Raw genomic sequence first — 12,327 nt, forward strand, 5'->3', positions numbered from 1 at the left:
TGGGCATGATTGTTATCTATGCATATTTCACATAATTTGCAGGGTTGTCTTGAGGTTTGATTGAGACCACCTTTATCCCCACCATGAAAACCTCTTTTTCCCCCCATTTTCTATTCTCATTACTTGCCGCCACACCCCCTCCTCCACCCCTGCTGGTTGCCCAGCCTGAAAAGTTTCTTCTCTATCACTCTAATGTTTGATCCTGTGGATTCTACTGCCTTCATATCTGAAATCTTCCTCCTTTGTGCCATTTCCTCGTTTAGACTTAACCACCTTTTAACCTTTGTCCCATCATCTGCTTTTCCAACACTGAGAACTTGCCATTTCCTCCTCTGCAAGCCTCCAGTGACTGCCTCTGCCCTGCCCAAAAGAGGTACAGACTGCATTAACATAGCCTAGAAGAATTGTTCACATGACACCATCCAGCCTGACTTCTCACCGGAGCCACCACCTTCCCCTTTTTACCTGCATCCTCTTTGTGCTCCAGACACATGGAATGAATTACTTTAGAACGTTTGCCATTGCTCTAATGTCCCCAAAATATTCCTGAGGGTGGGAGCAACCCTTAGCATTACAAGTCTAACAGAGCAACTTCTGGTGATATTTTAAAAAAATCATGCAAAATTTATATTCTGCTCCATATACCTGTGTTTTTGATATTTGTTTTTGATGCCATAAAAATCACTTTACCTGTACTTCTCCTCCTGTTCATGTGAGACTGGCCTTCCAGGGAGATACACCATGCTAATGTCTGGCTTTGGTAGCCCTGTACACAATGCTGGTGTTGTTAGGGTCCTTCAGTTTGATCCTTGCTTGCTTTTACATATATGATTTCTTCTGGCTAGTATGCAGTGCTCTCTTGTACTTGATGAAGTCACCTCTCAAATTCAAGCTGGAAAGTCACTGCTGGTGAAGTACCCTGACCTCCTGGTTGAAGCAGTTGCTTCTGCTCTTGGTGGACTTTTGTATACACCCCTGTCACAGTGCTTATCACAGACTGTTATCAGTGCTACCTGCTGGTTCTCATCACTTGCTGGACTGCCCCGCAAGCAGAAGCCATCTCTCGTCCACCAGCACTCCTTCAGCATTCAGCACAACATATGCCTTGCAAGTAGTTGTTATTCTGATGCACAAGTTCTCAACTTGGCCCTGTTTATCTTGGAGTGAATAATTCTTTGTGGTGGGGGGCTGTCCTGTGTGTTGTAGGATGGCTAGCATCATCCCTGGCCTCCACCCACTAGGTGCCAGTAGCATGCCACCATCCCTCCCCCACCAGTTGTGACAACCAGAATGTCCCCAGACATCGCCAAATGTCCTATGAGGGGAGTAAATCACTCTTGGTTGAGAACCACTGATGTAATGTGTTTAATGAATTAAATATAAAAATGTTTTAGAAAGTGCTATAAACGGCAAAGTTTTATTATTTTTATGGTGTTCTTGGCAGCTCTAAAATGTTTTGAACTAGAAACACTGAATACAGTAATTTGGTGGTTGATGGCCAGTACATTTTCAGTCAAACAGGTCTCAATTCTATTACTTAAATTTGGGGGGAGATTTGATTTAGGGTTCTGGTATGCTGTGTGATTATGGAACATCTTATTGGAGTAGTCCTCAGTGAGCATGGACATATAATATGGGCCCCAGCATCAGTCCTACAGTTATTACCCTTAAACAGTCCAGATTATTCACTTAAATTGCATAGCTCAGTTGCCTTTCAGGGTGGAAATAAGCTCACCTAGTTTGTTTGAAGTTGTCATAGAACAGGTGCATACATTTTTAAGGTTCAATCTATGTAATGTGAAAAAGAATGCATTTTTGTTCTGAGAAGGTGAAACATAATTCAACAATGTATTCCATTAACATTACTGGGGTCCTAGTTAGGAGTCGGGCACTTTGCAATGGGTTGGGGATGCAGTGGGAAAGATGAGAGAGGAATACAGCTTTCAACCTAGGAAGACGAGAGTGGAGTATCCAATACTACCTACTTCAAAGCAGAAAGTAGGTTAGTGGACTGTGTGAAACAGACTTAGCTCATGAGTAAAAAAAAAAAACGACTTTTTTTGAAATAATTTTTCATTATCCCCAGGCCAAACTGTATTAGGTATTTCCTCTCTCAGATGTGGTGATTGTATAAAGGAATGATGGTTCAATGGCCAGTATCCATTTTCTTGAACATCCAGTGTCCTGCAGTTCAAAAGAGCAGCCTTTGAAGGCAGGAGAAAAGAAAAATGGAAAAGTCCATAAAAGGGCAACAATTACAGGCTGAGGCATATATATTTAAAGGGAGGGAAGTCATGATTTAGCTGTTCTCTGTCTGGCCAGATAGGTTGTGTTTGTGTATCTGTGTATTTATTTTTGCTTTCAGCTTTCCAAATGTGCTTAGGTGCTGACACCCTCATCCTTTTCCTCTGATGTCCCCCTGAGTTACCACTTGCAGCCTCTCCCTTCAGCCATATAGTCTGTCCCAAGCATCCTAACTTACCATACCTTAGGCATAGGTCTCTTATTAGATAGTCTTCTTTAACTGTTCCAGTTTGGAAACATGAACACATCTTTCTGTGGCTTACTTGTTTTTACTCAAGGAAGAGTTAAAAGAAAAAATCCCAGGTCCTTTGGGTGTTGATCCATTAAAATAAGTAGAGCTAACAGGACCTTCCTTGTCCACCTCATAGGTTATTATGTTGATCAAATGGAAAGACTGAGGAGACTCTTGTTAACTTAAAATTGCAACGAAAGAACAAGTAATTTGCAAATGCATATACCTTCCAGTGCTTTCCTGCAACCCCTTTAACATCCACATGTTCTCTGTGACTCTAGATATATTTTTTTAAACTTACTTTTGTGGTAAAAATACATAACATGAAGTTTATCATTCTAACCATGTTTAAGTTTATAAATCAGTGGCATTAATTACATTCACAGTGTTGTGCAACCCTCATGTCTATATTTTTCCAAAACTTTACATCATGCCAAACACAAAGTCTGTAACCATTATGTAATAACTCCCCATTCCCCTCTACACACCCAGATCCCCAGGTAACTTCTATTCTGTTTTCTGGCTGTATGAATTAATCTAGATGCCTCATAAAAGTAGAATCCTAGAATATTTGTCATCTGGCTTATTTTGTTTAACATATAGATATCTTTTTAAAGTAGCTCTTGGGGGCACCTGGGTGGCTCAGTCAGTTGTCCGACTTTGACTCAGGTCATGATCTCACGGTCCGTGAGTTTGAGCCCCACCTTGGGCTCTGTACTGACAGCTCAGAGCCTAGAGCCTGCTTAGGATTCTGTGTCTCCCTGTCTCTCTGCCCCTCCCATGCTCATGCTGTGTCTTTCTGTCTCTCTCTCCCCTGGCTCAAAAATAAACAAACATTAAAATAAATAATTAAATGCTTCCCTTTAAAAAATAAAAATAAATAAAGCAGCTCTGTTCCATGCCCTTAACTGAGGTTTTATGGCTAAATATTTGAGGAACAAAATGACTGGCACAAGTTATTGAACTGTGAAAATGTTACTAGATTTCTACTATGATGGTGATACAGTGTTTATAGTCTTTTTAAGACATAGACTGTAGGATAATTATTTCTGTCATCCTGAGCAAGCCTTGCTCTTTTGGGGATCATTAAAGGACTAACACAAATCTGCAATATGCTAAAATAATCGGGCAATGAACTCAAGCAGCTCGTTGGGTTGGTAGAAAACACAAACTGACTATGTGCTCATCTACAGTCAAGTGGCTGATCACCTGTGTGAACCTGTATTGTCTTAACTAGTTGCCAACTGTCACTTTCATTTAATCTTCAATTCACATATGCAGTGGGGATGCATCCTGCCTTGTGTTAACCAGTTGCCAACTGTCCCTTTAAGTTGTTTTCATGTGAGTTTGTTTTAGTTCTAGGCCCAACCTCATGACTCTTGTTGATGGAGGCTTACAAGTGACAGCTTGAAAAGAATCCCTCACTGGGTGATTGCCTTCAATGTATGAAATGATTGCATGGAGAGGAGAGAGCAGACACTCATTGAGTCTGTCTCTTGTGCTAGGCCTTTTACTCGGATCATCTCTCTGAATCCTTCCAGCCCTCTGAGGCAGGTAGCAACATCCCTCTTTCACCTTCGAGGGGGCCACTAGCAGATAAGCAAGCCACTCAGCCGCGCCTCAGGGGAGGAGCTCTCAGAGGTAGTCCTGTCCTACTCCAAAGCCCAGGGGAAGTGTTTCCTTCAACTAGAATGGCAAAGTTTTCAGTTCTGATAGTATAGCTCAGAAGCGGCGATAGAAAGGGAGAGCAAAAGGCTGCCAGATAACATTAACTGAATTTTTCATGACAAAGTAATTCCTCCAAATCAGTTTTTTCGCTTTAGTGTACTTGATTGAAGTATCATTATAATCTCATGTTTAATATGTAATTTAGCATACCGCAAAGCAGAATAAAAAAGCTGAAAATGAGCAAAGAACGCATATATTATTCATTGCCTGCATCATGCTCTCTGCTGTGTAGACAAGGAAAGGGAAGCTATGAGATGCAGCCTCGCTCCCCCCACTCGGGTGCTCCTCTTGCTAAGACAGGGCACTCCTACTGACAGACGTGTAACCATTCACTTTGGTTTTAAGATGTTCTTTTTTATAGCAAGTGTATTATGTGTCTGCAGCTTAGCTGCTCTTAGTATAACACTGCTATTCAAACAAATAAATCTCACTAAGCCAAGGAGAATGTGGTAAAGGATATACAATTATTTTACCTTTCTTTTCTTGGGGAGGAAAAGGGGGTGGTCAGGTCTCTGTCTTTCCAAGTGTGTTGTACAAATCATTTTAACCTGTGTTTAATGTTTTGCTTTTCCTATTAAGTTTTTTTTCTAAGTTTTTTAATTTCATCTTAGAGAGAGAGCGCGCGCGCATGTGCATGGGAGGGGCAGAGAGAGAGGGAAAGAAAGAGAGCATCCCAAGCAGCCTCCATGCTATCAGCACAGAGACTGATGCGGGGCACGGACTCACAAACTGTGAGATCATGACCAAGAATCAGATACTTAACCAACTGAGCCACCCAGGTGCCCCTCCTATTAAGATTTATTTTATTTTTTATTAAAAAAATTCTTTTTAATGTTTACTTATTTTTGAGAGAGAGAGGGAGAGAGAGCAAGAGACAGAATCTGAAACAGGCTCCAGTCTCTGAGCTGTCAGCACAGAGCCTGATACGGGGCTCAAACTCATGAACCATGAGATCATGACTCGAGCTGGAGTCAGACCTTTAACTAACTGAGCCACCCAAGTGCCCCTAAATCGGTTTTAGGTTCTTTAGTTTTATCTGATTCTAAACTCCGTAATTAGCCCCTCTAAGGAATCTGTGGTCACAGCTTTATGTTTTGTTTTTGTCACCTTGTTTCTTAGTCTGTTTGTAGTATCTGCTACTGAGTTTGTACTAGCTGATGGAGGTGGTGGTGAATATTTCCTTTCTTTCATTAATTAACTTCTCTTTTCGGAGACTCCTAGAATAATGTGGCCTGGTGGTAGTGTCTTTTTATGGTGTTTTCCATTGCCGTTTTACTTTGAGCAAGATGCTTCTTCATTCTGAGCTTCTTGGCCCTCAGTTTAGAAAATGGAACTATATCAGAGGTGACATCTATTCTCCGAGCTAGTCAAAAACAAAGAAGTGAGTTTAAAGTTTGTCTCAGGAGGCTAAAAGAAAATTTCTTTTTAGACAAGGCAATCTAACTATAATAAGTATTAAAGCAATATATTTTATTGTTTAAACAATATCTGTTTAAAACAGTATAACATTCTCTTGCAGTTTGGTGTGTTGGAAATTCAAATTGGCTAGTAAACTTTAAAGTGACTGATTCTGGTATATTTTAATTCCTCAAATACCTTATTTTATTTTTTTTTAAATAACTTTCAAATATAACTGGCAAACTATGTGTAGGAGTGACTGCAAATGAGGAAACTTACATTTTATTCTTCACTTAAAATCTTCATATTTAAGATTTCATGATTAATTACAAAGGAGCCTGAAATTTTCCAAAAGTTTCTGTAGTTGGGAAGGCATTTTAAACCTTCTATTTATTTTAACACATAATATTTTTCATAGCATGGCTTGGTCTACAATTACCATTCATGGAGTGTTTATGGCTGTGACCGAGGACCTGAAGGGGCTGCCTGATTGCCCAGTGTATGTGTGCTCTCCCGTCTCCTTCCCACAGCCCACCACCTTGCCAAGTGAAGCTTGCTCAGTAAATGCAAGGTCATTTTAATGTAAGCCTCAGTAAAACATAATCACTTTAAGTATTAAAAAGAATAATACGCATCTCTTTCTGGTCATTTGTATCAGCATCGCTTTATAAAACCTGTGTGCTCAGGAGGTGGTTACATTCCTGGTTGAAAAAGCCCACTCAAATCTTTGTTCGTATGTTAAAAAAAAAAAAAAAAAAAAAGTGGGGATCCTAAAAGTCCAATTGTGTGGTTGCTCTAGAATTATTGGAAAACATAAAAGAGCAATATAAAATACAAACCTATATACATATTTTTAAAAAGCAGTAAATGGAAATTAGATTTTTTTGGCAGAGTGGAAAGTAGGGGAGATTTTAATCATTACTCATCCCATTTTTGCAGCAACTGTATCTCATCAGGTCTAAGATGCTGTTGATTGTAAGATGCATCCCAATTTCAGTGACACTGAAGTATTTTAAAAATGTGACTGTAGAATGGATGAAATGTGGTAAATGCAGATTCTCTGCCCTAGGACCTCTGGAAAACATATTCCGAGTAGAGTAAAAGTATGTGCTGGGTCTGTGTTAGCTCCTTTCAGTTTGTGTATAATGAAGTAAATTTTGATCTTTTACAAACAAATTGACACTAAGATGACCTTAATATGTATCCAGAATATTCTAGTGAGGCCCAATGGTTCAAACTGACTGTGAGAATGTAGTAGTCTAATTTAGGGTTACAGAATATCCATGTTTGAAAATGGAATAATAAGAAGTAACATGACCTTTTGTCTAAAATATCCCCCAGGTGTACCTCTTCTGTTTTGAAGTCTCACTGAAGATGAATTACAAAAATTCTTATCAGTGGAACTAGCTTGAGTGTCAACTAAATGTAAAGACCTGCAGGGAATTAATATGAATAAAATGTGCCACAAACTCAGACCTTTGAGTGACTAAAGATTCTCATTATCTAGGAAACTTTCTTTATTTGCTACTTGATTCCTTTGCTCAACTCATATTTTAAATCTATTTTTCCCCCATGTGGTCTGTAGAGATGGAAACTCATTTATGGTAATCTGGGGAAAAGAATAAATCTGATTGAGGCTCTGGGTAGCCAACTTCTCCTTTTTTAAATGAATTGTGTGAACCTGACTCTAGCATAGAATCTGGTGATGGAGACCATGATAGCCCAGATATTAACTTCCTTGCGACATAGATTGACTCTGGCCTTGTGCAGTGTCAATGAAATGCATCTGGAGCAAGGACAAAATAGGCTAAAGACTGAGGGAAATGTGGATTCTCTGGGGCCACACTGATGTGGGTTTGTGGCCTAGTCTTATGGGCTAGGAAGTTGAGGTACAGCTCCAGGTAGTAACTGAGACACTTTGCATTTTAGTCTGCTTTCCAGACCACTTTGCAATAGAAGATTTAGCTCAGTTTCCTATCACGGCCATATATCCTATGCCTTTCTAGAAGATAACATTCATATAAACAACATACAAAGATGACAAGTACATTTGCAATTATTCCTATACACCAGTGTGGCTAGTGCATCTATTATTAGGCTGCTTTCATGTTAAAATTTTCATTATTATGACATTTCAGTTTGGCATTTTAAATTTTCATCTCTGTCCCTTTTCATCTGTTCTATTTCAGGGACTCAGATGTCCCACATCAGAACTGTGTTAGACATGGGGGGGGGGGGGAGGCGGGGAATGAAACAGACACAGTCACTGTCCTCAAGGGTTTCACAGACAAAGAGAAAAACTCGGCCCAGAGAGGAAACTAGCCCAGCTAGCCAAGAGACGTCTTTACTTCTTTGTTAATAACACACAGAGCAGAACCCTGCCTCAGGAAGATTAGGATTCCACTGATCCTCTAAGGCGGTAGGTAAGGCTCTGGTAGTTCTGTGATACACTCAGGTGATACTGGCTCTTTGTGTTTCCAGGGCTGTGTTCAGATCCTCAGATAAAAATGGTTTTCCTAACTATCTCCACTTAGAGAACAGAATTGTTATTTAGAGATCAGCAACTGGGAGAGGTTAGCCATCTGCTATGTAGAAAAGGCCAAAGAGGTTTCTATAAATTGAATTAGGACTCCCCTCCCCCACCAGTACTGGACAGTGATTGAAAAAGAAGGACTCTGTGGGCTCACCGACACAACTTTTAAATGGGAGTCTATGCAGTACTGTCTGCTGATGTTTGAACCTCTTGGTAAATAACTTACTATTGCCTCAATTTATCGTTATCTTTTTTATCTCAATTACTTTGTAAAAATATCATTAGAAGTTTTGAGATTTTGCTCAGCTGCTCCACCCATATCTTTTGAAAAAAGATGGGATTTCAAGGCGAGATATAAAACTTTACAGAGGTCATTTGGATCTCTTGAGTTTATGTCCATTTGCTTTTAGACAGAATTTGCTGAAGTAAAAATCTATGTATAAATCTGTGTCTGTATTATCACAGTCAATTCAGGTGTGAGTTAACATCTGTCATAAATGTTGGTCCAAACATGCCATATTGACTGAAAACATATCTGTAGGAAATTTCACTCAAGGTGTGCAATTATAATTTAATTTTTTAGCAGTAGGTCAGGTTATGTGCTCTTCCTTTTCCTTTTCATCCCGATTACAAATCAGCTAAAGGGTAGACCTGAGGAGGGACAGGGGATGAAGAGCAAGAAGGAATCATGTACTTAAACACTCAGAAAGTTTTAGCTTTGATTCATTTTTGGTTGAAATACAGTGCAAGTGTTATGTTTAGTTTCTCCTGCTCTAAAATAAGCACTGTTAATTTTTTCATTTGGTGAATTTTCACACAAGTGCTAATCACACGTTTCTATAAATTATATTAATTTAACTTATTTCCCTAAATGTTGTTCTGCAGTGTGTAGCACGGATGTTCTCAGATTCTTGGCTGTGTGAGCTTGTTGCCGTTGGAAGCAGAACAGAAACATCTGAAAGACATTATCTGAATTACCGATGCTGGAGCATCTGATCTCACCTTTCACTCTGGTTCCTAAAACACAACTGTTTTTTCCCCTTGTGTTTTATCTGTATGTCCTGCCTCCTCCATCTTTGACATTGCCCCCAGTTTGGTTTTTTTTGGAGAAGGCACTGTCATCGTACAAGTTAAAGAAAGAGTAAATTTGGGTCGTCGTATTTGATGTTTAATAGTTTAGTTTGCATGAGGGTGACTACTTCAGATTTAAAAGACAACAGAGTTTGGTGTGGGCTATAATCTGCCCTTTCTTATCCCCCAAAAGGAGTACTCATTTATGAAAAAAATTAACTATTATATATATTTTTCCTTTTCAGAGTATGATTTCATCCATTGTAAATAGCACATATTATGCCAACGTGTCAGCAACCAAGTGCCAGGAGTTTGGGAGATGGTATAAGAAGTACAAGAAGATTAAAGGTAAACTGACTTTTTTGTTTTGAGAGCTTGTTTTTAATTTCTTAGGTCAATGAGTTGTTGGTTCTTTGGCGTTTATGCTAATTTTAGCTATAAATGTTTATAAAATTATATATGATTTTTATAAAGGTAAGATTCTTAATATTCCCATCTGGAGATCCTAATTAGCTTCCTTAAAACTAAGATGATATTATGGGACACCTGGGTGGCTCAGTTGGTTGGGTCGTGATCTCACGGTTTGTGGGTTTGAGCTTCACATCCGGCTCTATGCTGACCGCTCAGAGCCTGGAGCCTGCTTCAGATTCTATGTCTCCCTCTCTCTCTGCCCCTCCCCTGCTTGCACTCTGTCTCTCTGTCTCCAAAACAAAACAAAACAAAACAAAAGACGGTATTAGAACTAAAGTAAAATTCTTAGCATAATATATAAAGTTTATCGTTTTTACAAGACACATCTGTGAAGACCAAGATTTTTAGAAATATTTTGAAGTGGTTTATTTCAGATAGGCATGTCTATTTAAAAAACTCAATCAATAAATCATTTCCATTAATATATTAATGGAAATTTAAAAGCAGTCATTGTAGGTTAAATCAGCACTTACAGTTGCAGTACCAATTAAAAAATTGAAATGATGCTGTGGTAGCAGGAAATCTTTGCTTAGAAATGGAGTTTTGACATGCTTATTTGGTGACAATTCCAGAGCATGGTTAAATCAAAGGGACTCTGCAGTAAAGCAGACTTGTGTTCAAATCTCTAGCCTCCATTTGCTAGCATGTTTTTGTGTGTTTACACAAATTACGTATTTAACTTCACCAAGGTTCAATCTCCTCATCTGAAAATTGGAAACAATAAAAGTCTTTAAATCGCTCACTAGCTGTGAGGACTAAATAAGTTAATACTGGCATAAGGAAGCCTCTTAAATAATAGCTATAATACTATAATGCTATACTGATAATTACTAGTAGTAGTACTAGCAGTCATATATTAAATGTGGAATTGTGTCTGGTCCTGAAAATACAGCCTCTTATATAATAAATGGCATGTTCTTTAGACCATCCAGCCCTTGAAATGTATCAGTGATATTTTGCCTTTGCAAATATGTCAATGTTGGAAACATTCTGGTGTTCTCACCCAATTCAAATGCTATTCAAGTTGAAATGCTATGAGCCCCTGAGAGGATTTGGGGAATTTTTGGGTAACATAATTGCTTGATGTTCAAGGGTCCTTCCAGTCTATATTTTGCATGATTATGACATCATCCATCATACTTTATTATAGGTATTCATAGCCTTGCTGACAGTTCTCTGCCCCCATATGAGGTTCAAATGACAATTTATGGTGGGTAGGTAAAAGTAAAAGATGAGTTTATTTGTTTTACTACCTGCAGGTTTCCTCTCGGGAGACAGTATCGAAGTAATGCTTGTTGGTGTTTGAATATTTGGGAGCTTGTTTACAAGGTTACCTTTTGATGAAATGAACTTTACAAGCATTGACAGAACATTTATGATTACAAAAGACTGAGTGCATTTTATGCTAAATACCCATTTTATCAGGAAAGTCAAGATGTTGAACTACCCAGGAGGAATTAAGTACACTGAAAATTGAATTAAGATCCGTTTCTCTTCCGCAAATTCTAAAATTCTTAGCAGCATTTAGATTCCAGTTTGGGCACTTGCTTTAGAATATTATTAATATTAACTCTTATGCAGGATAAGATGAATAACTCCTTCTCATTGTAAGACATGGTTGTGTAGTTCAGAAGGGTTTCTTTTCTCTAAGCGTTGTCTCTAAGTTTTTCTTTTAAAATAAGATTGTTGAAGTGTTTGAACATATCCTCTTTGGCTAAACATCAAAAGAATCATGCAGCTTCAAGGTCATTTGTTAGATCCCATTTACTTGCTGTTAGAAGAGAAAAGGAAGAGAGCGTCCTCTTTTAATAGGCTTGAGTATAATTCCAGATTCAGAAAGACTGGAAACTCTTCACTCTAGTGTTTTCAGAATTGCCACTACAGAATCCATGTGTGTGTGTGTGTGTGTGTGTGTGTGTGTCTGTCTGTCTGTGTGTGCTCGCGTGCACGCATGTGTTTCTGTTCACACACATACACATTAACACTTATATCTTCTACTTTTTTTTCTTCCTTAGAGATTCAATTCTTTAAGCTCTGTTTTTTTTTCAAGATAGTAAATGCACAGTTAAATCTTAAGTGCCGTAAAAGCAGCCTGAGACCTTGATTTCAATCAGGAGGTCAAGGATCCACACCTGAAGAGGCTGCCAGACACTGTGCACACATGCTATTCGGAGATGGAGCCAGTCATTGCTGTTGAAAAGTGTGTGTGTGCATGTGTGTGTGTCAGTAGGAGGAGAAAAGGGAAGGTTAAGGTATGTGTGAAGTAAACACAAGCTGCCGTAAAACAGTTCAAGTGGTGTTGATTCATCAACCAAGGGAGTGGGAGGAAAAACAAAGAATTCATGGCAGGTATAATGGTGTACAGAAAATAAACACCCAGAGAAGTACATTTTATTAACTTTCGACCCTCAGTGAAAAGGAAGTGTTGGACCTATACAGGCACATTTCATCTGATAGAAGCTTTGTGCTATGAATAGATGTTGCTGTGGGAGTTCTATCTAGTAGAATCCACTTCTCATGGGAAAGGAGTGATTTTGTTTGTAAAATTTCTGTTTGTGTCCATCCATTTTCAAAATGAGAAAAAGAAGTA

At 38.7% G+C, this 12,327-nt stretch overlaps 1 protein-coding gene across 3 annotated transcripts in view; it reads left to right on the top strand.

Moving 5' to 3' along the window:
- SATB2 (SATB homeobox 2) overlaps nt 1-12,327 on the top strand; it is a 194,324-nt gene that overhangs the window by 85,764 nt on the left and 96,233 nt on the right. For all 3 annotated transcript variants that reach the window (XM_060622819.3, XM_060622817.3, XM_060622820.3), the window contains one exon: nt 9,512-9,614. In XM_060622819.3, coding sequence (XP_060478802.1) covers nt 9,512-9,614 — 103 coding nt within the window. The remainder of the gene's footprint in view (nt 1-9,511; nt 9,615-12,327) is intronic.

This window comes from Panthera onca, chromosome C1 (assembly GCF_046562875.1).
Source record: "Panthera onca isolate mPanOnc1 chromosome C1, mPanOnc1 haplotype 2, whole genome shotgun sequence".
Lineage (NCBI taxonomy): Eukaryota > Metazoa > Chordata > Mammalia > Carnivora > Felidae > Panthera > Panthera onca.